The sequence below is a fragment of the Euprymna scolopes genome, chromosome 19 (assembly GCF_053919585.1).
Source record: "Euprymna scolopes isolate OS-2025 chromosome 19, ASM5391958v1, whole genome shotgun sequence".
Classification (NCBI taxonomy): Eukaryota; Metazoa; Mollusca; class Cephalopoda; order Sepiida; family Sepiolidae; genus Euprymna; species Euprymna scolopes.
In genome coordinates this window covers 97,511,290-97,528,909 of record NC_136500.1, presented here as the reverse complement: position 1 = coordinate 97,528,909, position 17,620 = coordinate 97,511,290, and the positions used below count along the sequence as shown (strand labels likewise).

General features: G+C 30.2%; 1 protein-coding gene across 1 annotated transcript in view; it reads left to right on the top strand.

Annotated features, from left to right (window-relative positions):
* Positions 1-17,620, top strand: part of LOC145239854 (metabotropic glutamate receptor 8-like) — a 736,068-nt gene that overhangs the window by 706,408 nt on the left and 12,040 nt on the right. Inside the window, exons 4-6 of the mRNA XM_080103413.1 lie at positions 2,773-2,907; positions 8,038-8,241; positions 11,666-11,795. Of these exons, the coding sequence (XP_079959539.1) occupies positions 2,773-2,907; positions 8,038-8,241; positions 11,666-11,795 (469 nt within the window). The remainder of the gene's footprint in view (positions 1-2,772; positions 2,908-8,037; positions 8,242-11,665; positions 11,796-17,620) is intronic.

Below are 17,620 nucleotides of genomic sequence, written 5' to 3'. Positions count from 1 at the left end.
CACAAGAATCTGAATATTATAACAGATTACGTTTTTATAGAAAAAACTTTTGTACAAAAAATTCAAAGTGTTCTATTTATATTATCAGGAAGTTGTGATGCATTAATTGAAATCTATATCAATAATTCGACTTAAAAAATATTTGTGAATTTCCAAATCTTCATTGAATAAAATTAAAAATAAATAGAAAAGTCTATTGCATATGTAAAAGTTGACGTTTGCTTATTTAACTTCATTAAAAGCTATCAAAGTCAACCAAGAGCTGCTCAATAGTCTGGCTTAATGGATCATTTATCAAGGAATGAAGATGGTTATTCTGGTGTACCAGTTATTTTACCATCTACATTTACAGGAAGTCCTAGGAATCTACAACAGCTTTATCAAGATGCAATGGCAGTTTTCTGTGACCTATTCATTACTCATATGTGTAATACAAAATGTCTTGAAATATTAAACAACTTGGGGTCATCAGAACTTGCACAAAATCGATGTCAACAATGTCACACAGTTTTTTTTAAATTCACAGTCTGACTCCCAATAACCTGCTGACTGACTACTATTCTCACTCCAAGCAGCTGATCGACGTCCCTGTCACCGCCTCAATCATCACCAACACTTCCTTACAATATCAACAGCATCAGTTACGATCGCATTGACCTTCAATAAAAGTTTAAACTAAAGTTCTTTGTTCTACTTGCTTCCATACGTTCATTTTTGTAATATAACAATAAGGAATTTCTTACTGATGTGTTTTAAAAGATTTTAACTACCGTGGAATTTCCACGGGTCCTGCTAGTATAATCTTAATAGAATAAGAATATAAACTTTATTGGATAAGCATATAATCTAAATTGAATAAGCATGTTATCTTTATTTAATAAGCATATATACTTATAGAATAATAATATAATTTTAATTCAATAAGCATATAATCTCAATTTAATAGGCATATAATCTTAATTGAATAATAATAATAATATAAAACATATATAATCTTAATTTAAGGGTAACATAATCTTAATTGAAAAAGAATATGATCTCAATTGAATAAGCATATAATCTTAATTTAATAGACATATGATTTTAATTTAAGGATTTTATCTCAATTGAATAAGCATATAATCTTAATTGAATAACAATATTATACTGATTGAATAAGCATATAATTTTAATTGAATAACAATATAATATTGATTGAATAAGCATGTAATCTTAATTAAAGGATAACATAATCTTAATAGAATGAGCATATATTCTTAATTAAATAAGATTATAATCTGAATTGAATAAACATAAAATGTTTATTAAATAAGCATGCAATCCTAATTGAATAAACATATAATCTTTATTGAAAATAATATAATCTAAATTAAATAAAAATACAATCCCAATTGAATAAACATATAAGCTTAATCGAATAAGCATTTAATCTTAATTTATTAATGATATAAATTTCATTGAAAGCATATTATAATTATTTAATAAGCATATAAACTTAATTGAATATTAATATAATATTAATTGAATAATATAATAAACTTAATTAAATAATCATATAATCTTAATTGAATTATCATATAATCTTAATTGAATTAGCATATAATCTTAATTGAATTATCATATAATTTCATTGAATAAGAACATAATATTAATTTAATAACCATATACTGTGAATTGAATAATAATGTATATTCTTTATTGAATAAGTTTAATTGAATAACAAAATAATTTTAATTAAATAAGCATTTAATATTAATTAAATAATCATATAATCTTAATTGAATAATAATATAATCTTAATTAAATAACCATATAATCTTAATTGAATAATCATATAATCTTAATTGAATAATAATATAATCCTCATTGAATAAGCATATATTCTTAATTTAAGGAGTATATAATCTTAAATGAATAAGCATATAATCTTAATTTAATAATCATATAATCTTAATTGAATAAGCATATAATCTTTATTGAATAATCATATAATCTTTATTGAATATGCATATAATATTAATTGAATGATAATATAATCTCAATATAATAAGCATATAACCTTAATTGAATAAGAATATAATCTTAATTGAATAAACATTTAATCTAAATTGAATAATAATATAATTTTAATTGAATAAACATTCAGGCCCGTTTTAATATATATATATATATATATATATATATATATATATATATATATATATATATATATATATATATATATATACTCTTAATCTAATAAACGTATACGCTCACTTGTATAAGCAGATGCTTATAATGCTGGATATTAGCTTATGCAATTGTTTATATGAACCTAATAACGATTATCATTTATTTGAAAATAAGCGTCAAATTCAAAAGTTTAGTGAGTTATGGTATTAATATTTATCAGTTTATGCAAATAGTTAAATATCTTATTATTAAGCAATAGAGCCTAATAACGCTAATAAATGTATTGGATATAATGTAGTAGATAATGTAAATAATTTTCTCGAATTCAGAAAATTTGGCTTTACTATAAGATAATGCTTAGAATGCTTCTGACTGTCAGAAGATTGGAATTTAATCATCAGTTGATTCATACTAACGATTAAAATATTACTTGCTAAAACAAGTGTAAGAAAAAATAAGTTGCACCCGAGTCTACCTCAAGACATCTTTAATACAACTTATTTCTTAACTATCACAGATGCTATGTAATACTGGATTGGCATTTTGTATTAAAGTATATGCTGTGTCATTGTTAATATTTATGTTCTGCTTTTTTCACAGATTTCGATGATTATTTTCTAAATCTTGAATTAAATACGAACAAGCGAAATATTTGGTTCAAAGAATATTGGGAAGCCATGTTTAATTGTACAACAAAACCTTATCTTGCAAGACAAGGAAAGAAATATTGTGACGGTAAGTGAGAACAGCGGATGAAAAGCTAGTCTGAAAAGGCTTGGCAGATTTATTACAAACAGTCAAAAAGGTAAAATCAAGTAAGATCTACACTCCTATATATTGGGGGGTATCGTTATTCATATTAAAAACCTTTTTTCTATTTATTTAAAAAGAAAATACATCTTGTTATATACGGGTTGTGGAATTGCATTCATCTACAAACAATCTAGTTAATGTGCATATTTGTTAAACATTCATTTTAATTAATTCCCTATTAGTTTTTTTTGGTTTTCTCATGGGATGATCATCTTTAGTTAACTATAAAGTGTAATTATATTCATGCAGCTATTCTATATGTTTTATTTTTTCGTAATGTTTGCGTAAAAAAGGTTATAGTAAACAAAACCCTCTTTCTATATATATTTCTTTATGTGTATATATATTTGTTTAAAAAATTGCCTACCAAACTCCTCTGTGAGATTTTGGTTAGATGGCATGTAAATTAATATATAGGGTATTCGAACCCATGCAGAACTTTATGTACAGAGTTTTAGCCAGGAAAATCGGTGTGAAAATTAAAGAAATGGAATTTGCCAGGTGAAGGTCGAAAGACGGCATTACGAATATGCATGTGTAACGTAATAGCTATTTGTTCATGTTTTAATTTTTAGACTTCCAGCAAACATGTCTTCATAGCTCAGGCATTAACGTCAAAGGAAAAAGTAAATCCTAAGCTAAACATTTTGGTTTCGATTTTCGGTGGTGGCGCAAGAGTCATTTTTTATTGTTTTTTACATTTTTAAATCATTACTATATATTCGATCACATATTATATAATAATAAATACGAAATCTGCATTAATCAAAATATCATATTTTATCGTATGTACAACCAGCAATGCCGGGAGGCCTGCTAGTTCAATAAAAAGGACGCTGTTTATGTTATCTACGGTTTTCAAAGTTGTGTTTCGAGAACCTACTATAAAAATTCTAGTGTTTAGGAATGATTTCCATGAATAAGATTTTAGTATAATAATATTCCAGATGATCACATCGATCGTCATTTGCCTATATTACAATAGTAATTTGGCGAGACAGATAAAACAGGGTGTGTTCATATCACCAACACATGACGTAGTATAAACGGCAGAAAAATCAGGAAGAAAGAGATATAGCTATACCTGAGATGCATTTAATAACATTAAACGTATTTGTAGTGTTATTATTAATAATTGCTATTATCAGTAATAATCAGTATTTACAGTCTATATATTACACAAAAATATTCGTAAGGCACATCGCAACACGTACACTTACACACAAAACTAAGGAGAACTTTTTGCCCGTTAAATGATAATAGACTTTAAGAGAATATAATAAAAATAATATAATAAATTTCTTTCTTGCATTCAGTATGGATTAAGGCTGTTCCGTTCTATTGTACATAACCTAATGACCATACCTGAATCAATATATCATACATTGAATAATGCAGGTAAAGCTACTGCGATAGTGCTTAATGTATCCAAGGCTTTGACAAGCTCTGGTATGAAGATTTTCTCAGGAAAATAAATTCATAATAATCCGAGGGTTACATTTAATACTAACAAGACAAAACTTAATTTATTTATAAATTATAAGAAAATTTTACTACCACTGATTGCTATGACTGATAATATCCTTCCGTAGAGTCGAACGTTCAAATTCCACAGCTTTCACAGGCAACATGAATTGGAATAAATACATAGACGAGTAAGTACGTGTAAGTGTTAAGTATTATAAAACGAAGGTAGATGCTATCTACCTGGCTAGAAAACCGCTCACACTTGCCAGTATCTAAAGCATTTATTGTATAGTTAATATATATATATATATATAGAGAGAGAGAGAGATAGATAGATAGATAGATAGATAGATAGATAGATAGATAGATAGATAGATATGTGTGCGTATGTATGTACATGGGGGAATAATTACAATTTAATTTACTTTTAGTGAGAAATACTTTTATATCATGTGAAGATATTCTAAAGGGAGACAGACAAGTAAACCACCGATAAAGTTCATTCACCTGCCCAAAGTTCTTACTGGACATTAAAGCTATTTTAATGTGAAAATTCTATTGGAAATTCTTACGAAACGAAGAGTCTCTCTATAATAAACCGTAATTTAAATCCGACACACACGTACACACGTACGCACGGACGCACACGCACACACACACACACACACGCACGGACGCACGCACGCACCCGTACACACACACACGAACACGCCTGGCCTCCATATAACTTACATGTAAATAGATCTGTAGGTAATGAAAGATCGTGTCTACGCTTTAATGAAGATATCCAATATCAGATTGTTAACGTGACTATCATTAGCAATGTCTACAGACAGAAGCATCACCTAATTACATCAAAGATTGTTTATATAACATGTTAACACTACTTCCATTTGAAGTAATGGACTGATGTGTGTTCTCTTATCAGAACAAGCTAAATACAAAGATACTAAAATAGCTTTAATATTTTACTACTAGTAATTACAAACTTCCAAGTAACATTTTTCCGCTAAATGTAAGAATTGTACGTAATAATTTTGCTTAATATATAGATATGATTTGAGATGATTAAAATTGGGTATACATTACTTTTTGATTAAAAGATGGGTTATATCAAATTGCATTCTTTTTCAAATCTTAAATAGATGGATGATTTTATAAGAACATAATTCAAAGGGAATACGTAAATATGATCAATTACTTTATTTATTTACAGAGAGAGCATTTTACTTCTGAGGCCAGTTGCTCGGAAATATCAAGTAGGTATTACGATTGAATGGGCAGGATTGGGAGTTTTTAAATGAAATTGTAAATACAATATTTAATGTACTAAGCGTTATACCGTTAAAAAATGTTAAAAAAAAATAACAACTTTTGTTTGAAATATTACAATGTGATTGTACTAATTTTTTTTTTAATTCATATATCGTTATTCTGACATGATGCCCATGATGGGGGCATAAATAAACGTATAAAATAATATCGACCGATTTCGTCTATATGGTATAAACTGTTATTAACATGTACAGAGGGCCTTCGGATGTCTTTTTTTAGAGATGTGCTAAACTATAGGAACCAAACAAAAAGAAAAAGGAAAAAATCTTTAATCAAATATATTTTTCTTTATTAATGTGAAATAATATTATGACATTATTCAATGACATAGTATTATTTCAGATGAAACTACATAACATTGTGAATGTATTTAGTGTTTTGTTATTCAAGCTACTGTTCTCGTTTTGGATGCCATTCATAAAATATTTCGACCGATGTAGCCTTCGACCTTCTTAAGGTTCGAAGTCGAGAATTTTTACGTCGAACTCGAGAGTCTCTACGAAATTTCGAACAGAACTCTTTATGAAATAAATTGCCCTCAATGTCAGCCATGACTGGGTACAGCCTTGAGTAAGCCGCAATCGTATTTGTTAGTATAACTTCTACTGAGTACCATAAATCTCTAAAACAATTCTTTTTACAACAGATAACTCAGAAATGTTATCTGTTACGCCAGGGGTGTGAAAGAAAGTCAGTCGTTATAAACCATTGCAAAACCATTTGATATTCCAATAAAACCTATTTCTCTACAGAGCCAGTTGAACCGATCTAGAAAGGCCGCTGGCATACATGTATACATTATTACCAATCATTATGGTAAACTGACACTCATTTAATCATTATGTTTGTGTTGCATTTTAGATTTGATATGTAGTGACACATTGTACAGAATAGTCGGCCTAAACGTTGTCTAACTAACATCCGAGATGAAAATAATAACGTAAATAATACATATAATAGAAATTATTAATCCTATACTAAATATTTCGAATCATTTATAAATATTTTTATTTATGCGAATATTATTGGAAAATAAAGTAGTAAAACCAAAAGTAATGATTATATTTCTGCAATTGTGTAGCGAACATAAAACATGTGTCCAATTATATATCGACGTTTTATCGATCAAATATTTTCATAAAAATTTCATTCGGTAACATTCCAACAATTTTTTCTTTCCCTCAAACTCTACAGAAAACCGATAACCCGAAATAGAATAGACACCGGTATTTTTTTTATTCATGGTGCATAGGGGCAAATTAAGAAACTCAACGATAAAACTACTATAACAACTAACAGCGATTAAAAATGGATAAAAGTAACAATTCAAACCATCCCTCAAACACACGATACCAAAAATATAAAATAAAAGTGAAAGATAAAAAGTTCAGCATTAAAATTATGAAGCGAATTCTTGAAACATTTTTACAAAAAATATGAACACGAAGAACAGAAAGAAAAAGAAACTCTCGCCGTAAGAATGAAGAAAAATTGTTTAGATAAAGACTAATATATAAGACATTTAGGATGCGAACATGATTTATAACAACCCTGTGTGGTCTGCGTTTTGCCGATCAGACATAAATACCAAAGAAAATGTTTAGATCTGCTACGTATAAATCATAATTGATAAGGTTGAACAAGTTTTCTAATCTGAAGAAAACTCTTATAAGTGGTTTAATACGTAAGAGAAATAATTTCCTAATTTTCCCATTTTTTCTGGCTAACGCTAATAAACATATACATATGTGTGTAAGCGTGTGTATGCGTGTGTGCGTGTGCTAGAATAATGCGTCATTTGGATGCGGAAATGTAATTATTAGATGAAGGGATATTAATATATTCTTTATTTACCATTAAAAACAAGTTTTTAATGGCAAATGTTATAGCCTGAAAATAATTACATTTAAAAGTAAACAAGAATTTAAATAACTTGTTAACGTCTGCATTTTAATTATATAAATTGGTCATATTATTTACTGTGATATTGCTTTCGATATAAATAATAAACTTCGCTTTCGATATCAATAATAAACACTAGATCTTTATAATCTCAATTAATAAAAAGATTTTCTCTCGAATACACTTTTCCATGGTGCTTTTATCATCTCATCTACAATGGTATGCATAAATAAATTCAAGTTTGAAAGTCACAGCACATCCTCGTTCCTCTCTTTCTCTGCCTTTCTGTCTCTTGTTCTCTTTCTCCGTTCATGTGCATTAAACTTTTTTGCTTTTTAATGTTTTTAGGAAAAGAACATCTGGACAAGGAAACGGTTAGTTACCAACAAGAAGGATTGGTGCAATTTGTCATTGATTCGGTTTACTCGTTGGCTCATGCCGTGGAGAGTATGATCCGAGAGAAATGTAACGGGAGTACCGTCCTTTGTCCGGCTGGCCGGAATCTCGCCGGTTCAGAACTGCTACGTCACATCCGGAATGTATCCTTCCAAGGTAACTTCAATCATCTTTCCTTTTTACATTTATGATCATCAGAGTGGTGTGAACTTTGGTCGGCCTTCATTAAACATCTTCTCAGGTAGCATTCATTCTACCAATATAATTCGGCATAGCCTCATGGTCGGTCATCTATTCCTAGTTGATGGAGTATAAGAATGTTATTTTAGCGCTGATACCTCATATCATAATTTAGTGTGGGAATATGAACTGATCTTATTTTTTCTAAATTAAGAACAGCTGATAGAAATAGCCACGGAGATACTAGAAACGTATAAATCTAATAATTGAAAAGAGGTAGGAAAATGTTTTCGTAAAAAAAATAAGAATCACTGATTTGACATATACAGGTGTAAAATCCTTTGTTTGGTTGACTAAAGTTTCTGACTTTCCAAATTACATACAAAATGTAGTCAGTGAGATATGAGGTAACTGCGCAACTAAATTGCTGTGTGTTGCACATCCAATCAGTCACTAGTTTGTTTTTGATTGGTTAAATGTTTTCTCATACAAAGATGTAAAAGGGAATCAACGAGGTCAGGGGAACTTTGTCTGAGTTTTATTGAATTGTTATTCTCTGTCTGATAGATTGATGGTCAAGGGAGTAGACTGAATAAAACGAAAATAGCAACCGAAAAGAAGAATTGCATTAGGCGAGGGTAGAGTTAATATCTCATGCCTTTGTCGGTGGTTGAAACAACGGATGGAGTAGCGAGTTAGCTGACACATTTTTCTCTCTTGCCCGATATATGTGGAAGAGTTACTCTCCTAGCATTAGGATAATTTTTCTGTTTTAAGGCTTTGAATAATTTCATACAAAAACCTCAAAAATGGGTCCTGGATATGACCTTAAACTATATCCAATTGTGAGACCCCAGCTTGCGGGCTCTGGGGAGTGTGGAGCCGCCCTTTAATTGCCATTGCTCCCAGGTCCACTCTGACCCGGAGTGGTAGTACCTGTTAGGGTCCCAACTATGGGTTAAATAGAAACTTGAAAACAACAAATATATTCTATTAAAAATATTTTCTTCAAAATCTTTGGATTCGGCATTAAATAACCTGAAAAGGGTTGATATGCCGTAAAACAAAAACAACCAACCAATCAACCAACCTGAAGAATGATCACTAGTACAGGTTTTTTAAAAAATAAGTAGAAGAATTTAGTTACAGAATACGCTAATCACTCATAATCTTACAAATGCATCCATCTCATTTGGATATCATCCCAGCATAATTACATAAATCATCTAAGACAATGTCACATATGCATTCCGTTAAATCCTCGTATTTTTACATGCTCTTTCTGTATTTCTTCTTATTACTTTCCAGGTGCCTTTTACATATGGATTGAATTTATTATCTAAATTTCTATCTACTGTTTCCATAAAGTTTATAAATCCTCATTTTTTACTATGACACCGTCGTCATGTCTAGTCGTGCATAGCTTAGCCTTGTTTCCCATCATCTTCAATTCTCCCCCCCACAAACACACACACACTATATTTTAAAGTTAAGGTTTGTGCGAAATATTTGCTTTACCATGAAATATTTACAGTGCAGACACACATTTTTTAAAGGAAAATGGAACAGAAACTGACTAATACAAAGCCATGATTGTTCAAACGAGATCATATGTTATTTTAAAGAGATATGTATTGAATAGTCGGTTTAGTCTGATGGTGAGATGCAATGTTAACAGCAAATAACTGTGGAATGTTCTCTTCTATGTCGTCCGATGAAAATGAAATCGATACAATGAACTGACCGGTTATTGGTTATAATTATGAATATTCTATTTGTCATCAATTATTCATGCCGTGAAGATAATATGAAGGATGGAATATATGCTACCGACAAACCACGATTCATGCAAAAGAATACAGAAAGTGACCACTAAGATAATCACTGAAGAAAACTTGTTGAGGCAGTATTTACTACTTTAATAGACAAAACGAACCACGAGGATTAAGTATCCAGATGTCATTATAAACCAATAAAGACGTAATCTTATTTCTAGATGAAGGATTACCTAATACAAATAAAGCGATGTATCCCCACTTTGTTTGACTAGAATGACTTCACAAAGAAATTGTCATTCATTTTCACACTAAACTGTACCTGTCACTAGAAAACATTTCTTTTTTGACTCCGTTAATCGAATTCACTAATGTGTCCGAATCTATAATTTTCGTTTTATTTAGAAAACTTTAACAGAGTACGTACACTCTCATTAACATTTCATTAACTACGCACACAACATATTAAACCGGGTTATTAATCAAGGTGCCTACTTTTTACTCGCAGATTGCTAACACTACAACGCCCATTTTCGTCACAATCTTCCACTTTTTCTAAGATAACCACATATTACTTACGAATTTTTTAAATTATTCACTATTATTTTTTTTCCTTACAGCAAACACTGAGTGTAAATTAGTCGTATGGTTTTCTATTATGTAATTTTATATTCACGAATAAAAATATGTGTATAATACCGCTATTGTTTTCCTCGTGTTTAATCACAGTTGAATAAAACCTCAATTAATATCAATGTTTACATTACGTCATATTATTTTTATATGTTGTCCATTCATTTCATTTTTTCGCAAATGAACTATTTTAGCTATTTACAGAATATCATGAATGATAAAATAATTTCTTTAAAGATTCAATGCATCATTACTTTCATATACAATATATTAGTCTTACGAAATTAATAACAGTTCAAATTGCTCCGATACAGCTACAAATATGTGATTACGCTCATGAATAGATCGATTGATCTTGAGGATAAATGTTGCTGTTTTGATTTATATATATATATATATATATATATATATATAAATATTTGTGTGTGTGTGTGTATGTGTGTGTAAAAGCGTGCGTGCGCGCTTCATAAAGCACGAGGATTCCATTTCATTCGGTGGCTATTCTTTTTGTTTGATTGTTTTAGACGCTAAACATAGAAGTTTAGGTGTGGGTGATAGTAGTTTGTTGACTTTTTTAATTTTTCTTAATCATCTTTAAAAAAAACCTGCTAGTATAAAATAAAAGAACATACATCCCCTGCGATATGTAAAATATTGGCTGCCCTTCTGTCAGAGTGAATAGTGGATATATTAGGTATCGTCAAAATTTGATCAGGCATAAACAAATTATTTACTGACGAATAATTATGGCATAAAATAACTTAAATCAGTACATAAGTTAGAACATAAAATATAATTATTCAATCAGAGAAAATTAAAAGTAGATTATTAACGTATTCCTCCTCTCTGTTACTTCCTTCATATCTTTCTTTCCTTATCTATTTCTATTATTAACTTTTATTTAACTATTTATAATTATGTTTTTTGATTTTTGTTGTTTTTTTTTTCAAAGCTACTATTGTAACCGCTTGTTTTCTTTTTTCTTCGTTCAGGAATTACTGGCCAAACTGTAGAATTTAATGAAAAGGGTGACGGTCCTGGTCGCTATGATATATACCAATTTAAAAAAATAAATGACGAGGATTCCTACAAATATGTTCAAATTGGGGAATGGACAGGCAGGTACGACTCTTTTTGCATCAAGTTTATTTTCTTTAATTCAATTATTCAAACAGTTAAATAGCATAATACCGTATATAAAACATCTCATCTTGCCAGTCGTAAATGAATTAGCTATTGCTAAATGAAAATGGTCCCAGATTTTAGAAAATGTGGTTTATTCTAACCTAAAACAAAAAATAACGCATATTTATTTCTTACAAAAAATAAGTGCGCATGCATGTTTATTCCTTTAAAACCAAATATATCTCAGAATATGACCTTCACTGGTGCAAATAATCTCTGTTCCAAATCTCATAATAATCGGATGAATAGTTCTGGAGTTATACGACATGCTTTAAAGGCATCCATACATAGATATGTACACATTGTCGCTCAAAGATAATACCATATCTAATCAGATATTCACATCACATCGATATATACACATTTGAAATTAAATGTATCTAAACCATAAATATACTTTTCTCTTATTTACATGAAGCACAATTTCCACAAAATATCACATTTCTTTTAAATAATGAGCTACAAATGCTCATTTTAAATTAATATATTTTTTCGAATCGTGTTTCAAACTATCAAAAATCATCTCCCTTATCGCCATTTCGGTTGCACTTATAATGTACACTATCTCATCTTGTTTGCACACAAACCCTTTTCATGTATGACTAGAAAGCAAAGACTAAAAGTGTTTAACGTAATTTTAAGTTGTGTAAAATAAAACAGTATATCGTATAGAGATTATTGTCGTTTATGGGTTCGATTGGAAAACATATTTTAGATTAAATAAAGAATGACATAATAAATACTTTCTGTTTGTCGGTGTGCGTCTCTGACGGGGTCGCCAATGACCTTGGTCATTAGTTATCGACATACATACATACTTTTATTCAAATAGATGTTGTTTAGTTTTTGTCATTTACCAGCTTTGGGCAAAAGGCAAGAAGGAATAGGTAAAAGCAAAAAGAAAGACAAAGCGAAAGAAGAAGAGAGAAAGGAATAAGACTATTTAATAGATACTATGTTTTATAAAATATTTTGCATGTCTTGTTCCTTTCGCTCCTAACGATACTATTCTAATTCCCTCCATATTAATCAATCACGTGCTTAATTACGCCTGCTTTCTGTCTTCTGCCGACCTTTATCATTACGTCATTCTTAAACCGATTTTCGGCACTAGAAAGCAGAGCAGCTTGTTGTACGATCAGAATAAAATAACAAGCCGCGACCTGATCAAGATACGTCCATTGATGAGGTGCATTTAGCAGAGAAATTGCTATTTAAACTTAAGCTTGACAAAAAGCTGGACTAATCGACAAAATGCTATTTTGAACTAACATATGAGAATAACGAAGACCCCGAAAAATCAATAGAAAGACGGGCGAAGTCTGCAATTCAGAAAGAACAAACACGTCTAATGAACTATTTATATAACTTCAGCTTCTATTCATTTAGCTTAGAGATGTTTAGAGATAGTGACCGACAAACCGATACACGTACACAATGACAGACAGAGCCCTAGGCAAATGCGTAGACACTTCATAATCAGATTATATATAAGAGACCCGCTGGCTTACAACTACCAGTAAGCATTGATCCAGTGTGATTTCCTATGAATATTCTTGAAGTACGATATCTATCTATCTATCTATCTATCTATCTCTCTCTCTCTCTCTCTATATATATATATATATATATATATATATATATATATATATATAAATGTGATAACAATTTCGCTTGCATAACTAAGATTAACATGTCCCGTTACGTCCTATTATTCTTATAGAGAATGAGGAAAACTCATGTTACTTCGATATTTGATGGCTATACATGTTTGCATAGTGCACAATCTTTTTGTGTATATAAACTTTTTGTGTATATAAATTTTTTGTGTATATGAATGTTTTTGAGTATATGAACCTTTAGGAAACGTTGATCACCCAATTTTCATATAATACTAGATAAGTACTATCCATTTCAAATATATAGTATTAAATTGTAATAACAAAAGATTTTGGAATCGTCGTAAATATCCCACGGAGCCAGATTATGTTTAATTCATTTATTATTTAAGCATTAGAAATAATAAAAGAAAGCTTTTTTCTGAGATTAAGGAGTTAATATGCTGTTAATAATTTATCTCTCTTCCATTACGAAAAAAGGACATTTAAAAATATATTTCTTTTTCATAACGTTTCTAGTTTTTCTAAATAAATGAAAATAAAAAGTACTAGTGGCCATTCAATAGCGTTGTCCGAGAAGCAATGATACTCCTGTCATGTAATAATCTTTTGTTAACCTTATAGTTTAATTACTAAATTAAATACACCGTATTTGCTAATCATATAATATTATTGTAAAAAAATATTAATGTACAATTTATATCACCATTTGAGTTTTAATAAAATGCGATACGAGAAAGTTCATTTTAATAGTGTATACATTTTTGAGTATCGCGTAGAAGGAATACTCCTTCTACGCGATAATCGAAATAACTCTTTGTAAAACAATGAAAAATATACTTTATCCGTATAGGCTGCTTTATTGTGAATGTTTTTTATATTTACACGTACAATGCGTGCATATATATATATATATATATATATATATATATATATATATATATATATATATATATATACATATATATATAGTAGGTCATAAAATATATATGGCGATTAAGCTATACTGAATATTCCGAGTTTTATACACTCTAGAACTCTTCAGGCTTCTGCGCGAATTTTGTGGTTGTATGTCGTTTTTATATACGTACCTTCTATTGATATTTTAGTTAGCCAATCAGTTTTCTAGTCTCCACCGCGCCCTTCCTATCAGCCAATGAACATGCACTTACCGGACAAAGGCCTATTTGATCTCTGGTTGACCTGTTCCTTTGTGTGTGCTCTATTTAGCCTGGATATCTAGTTTCTTGACCTGTTTTAAATCTAGGTTAGGGTGTTTTATGTTAGTTTATATATATATATATATATGTATATATATATATATATATATATGTGATAGTTTATGCATGTTCATGTTTATTTAATTTATTCATTTGTTTATCTTCTATTGTTTTTGTTAGTTTTAAAATTATTTTGTATTGCTATCCTAGAATAAACTTCATCCTGTGAAAACAATTGTTCGCTATTTCTCTTCTACAGTTTAATAGATGTTAGGGTTCTTTAAAGTACAGGATAGCAAATTTTTCATGAAAAGCATAATCTACATGGGTCGTCTAGGTCTCTACATGTGGTAGCTTGTCTTATTATTTTCCATTCGACTATCGGCGGATGTCCGCTTTCCTTGATTTCCCAGTATTTATTTGCTAGCGTTGTTTTCATACGGTGTTTTCTTTTATTGTTGAATGTACTTTTGTGATCATAATATCGAGTTTTGAAATCTAAGGAAATCATACCTACGTAATATTTCTTGTTATTCGGGCTTTCTTTCGCAAATATAGTGGTCTGGTAAAATACGCTTTACATTTATTTTGAATTGCGCAAAGTGTTCGTTATTAGTATTTTTATTCTTATTTCTAGTATGGTTTTTGCTGGTATTATCATTATTATTATTATCATTATTATTATTATTATTATTATTATTATTATTATTATCATTATTATTATTATTATTATTATTATTGCGAGTGTTAGTTTTATTTTTGTCATGGTGTCTACTTTTTTATTGTTTATTTTTTTGTTGTTTACATTGTTTTTATTTTATATTTTGCTATTATGAGCTTTCATTATCATCCCTAAATGACAGACAACAACAAAATTCACGCATAAGCCTGAAGAGTCCTAAAGTGGATGAAACACGGAATATTCGGTGTAGCTTAATCGCCATATATATTTTATAACTTACTAACTAGCTCTACCTCCGTATTGAGCACTTTTGAAGTAAATACTTAAAGTTTACGCATAAATTTATACTTTCGTATATTAATATTATGTGAGTAAATGAAGTAGTTATTTATATATATATATATCATCAAGATCATCATCATCCTGCAGTCCGTCAGTCTTGACGATGACTAGCCTCAGTGCTTTATCCTTCGGTACAAGACTTTCCACCTTGGCTCCTAACTTGCTTACACAGTTTAGGTGTAGTATCTGTTGCATATCAGATAAACACCCTCTGAACCTCCAACGGAACGAACCCACGACGACTGGATGAGGTTCCAAAGTTTTTTAAAGAAAACTGCGAGGTAGCAGTAGGATATGAAGTCAGAGTTCCCATCTCTTAGCCTTTTGCTGTGATTAGGCCCACAAGGCAGTTGTGTTTGATTTTGGGTTGGTTCATCTAGTCTTCGCCCAACCAAGAGCACCCACAAGACAGTGGAGTAGGGGTTGGTAGTGTGCCAGGGCGTCTCCTTGCATCGGTGGGCCATAACGCACTACCACTGGGGTCCCCTAGTACTCCGAGATCTAAACTAAGCTACAAACAAAGGAAAACCAACTATTCGTACTAACAATTTTAACAACTTATGAATTAATTTATGAATCTTCTAACAGATATATAATAATTAGTAAATTTATTAATTCTAAGTGATGTATACATACTTATGAAAATAATATCAACAAAATTATAAACTATCATACATGTTTATATATACGAAACTAAACTAAGCTACAAAAACGATTTTAATCAGTTCTCGTAATTAAACAATTTATCCGAAATGAAAACTGTACATAATTCAAATTTATTAGCTAATACAATCATACGTATTTATACATACAATTATAATTTATATCATACAATTATAATTTATACATACAATTATAATTTATATCATACAATCATACGTATTTATACATACAATTATAATTTATATCATACAATTATAATTTATATCATACAATTAAAAAAAACGGGAATTTTATGATATTAAAAATTATAATTATTAAATAGAACGTTTTGGTAGAAGATTCATAAATTGATTAAATTGTTAGTACGAATAGTTGCGTTTAATGAAGTAATATTCACGAGCTGTAATGCACGAGTTTTACCGTTCCGGCATCTTCTGGAAGGTTGCATAGAAGTTTTCTCGTGTGAGTGTGTCAATGACATTTGCCACAGCCTCTTTCATATCCTCAGTCAGGTTTTCCTTAAGCTTAGGAAAAAGGTAGCAAGGTGGGGACTAAAATAATGGTGTAGAATTGTCTTGATACCCATCTTTGTCAAATAGTCTGTGACAAGGATAAAGTTGTGTGCATTGACCTAATGGGAATCCCACTTACCCGGTTGGAAGAGTGCTGTCCAATTCCGACGGAATATCTTCCTTAACTCCGTTAAAACCTCAACATAGCATTAGTCGTGGGAACACACTGTATGTAAATCATGTCAAAAACGGTTTCATCATAAATTTCTGGGTGGCCTTCTTGGGGCTGAAAGAGCTAGTATGCTTTCACTGGGAACTCTGTCTCTTGGTCTCTGAGTCATAGCAGTAGATACAGCTTTCATCATATGTCACTAGCGCATCAAGAAATTCGGGATCTGAATTGATCAGCTGGACAACATCTCTGTTGTCATAACAACGTCTTTCTTTCTGATCTTCTCTGAACACCTTTAGGACAGACCGCTCAAATCTTCCGCCTCGTCAGTTTCTCGCAAATAATTGTGATACAGTTCCCACACTGGCATCAAACTGTGCCCTAATTGTCTCTATAGGGTCTTCGATCATCTAGACACAAGACAATCCTTATCCACTATATTCTTTATTAGGCCAATCAATTCTGGTGTCCTGACTTACTTACTCCTCCCACACCTCTCATCATCCCTCACTATGAATCTCTTATGTCACTTTAAAGCTAACGCTTGATTCA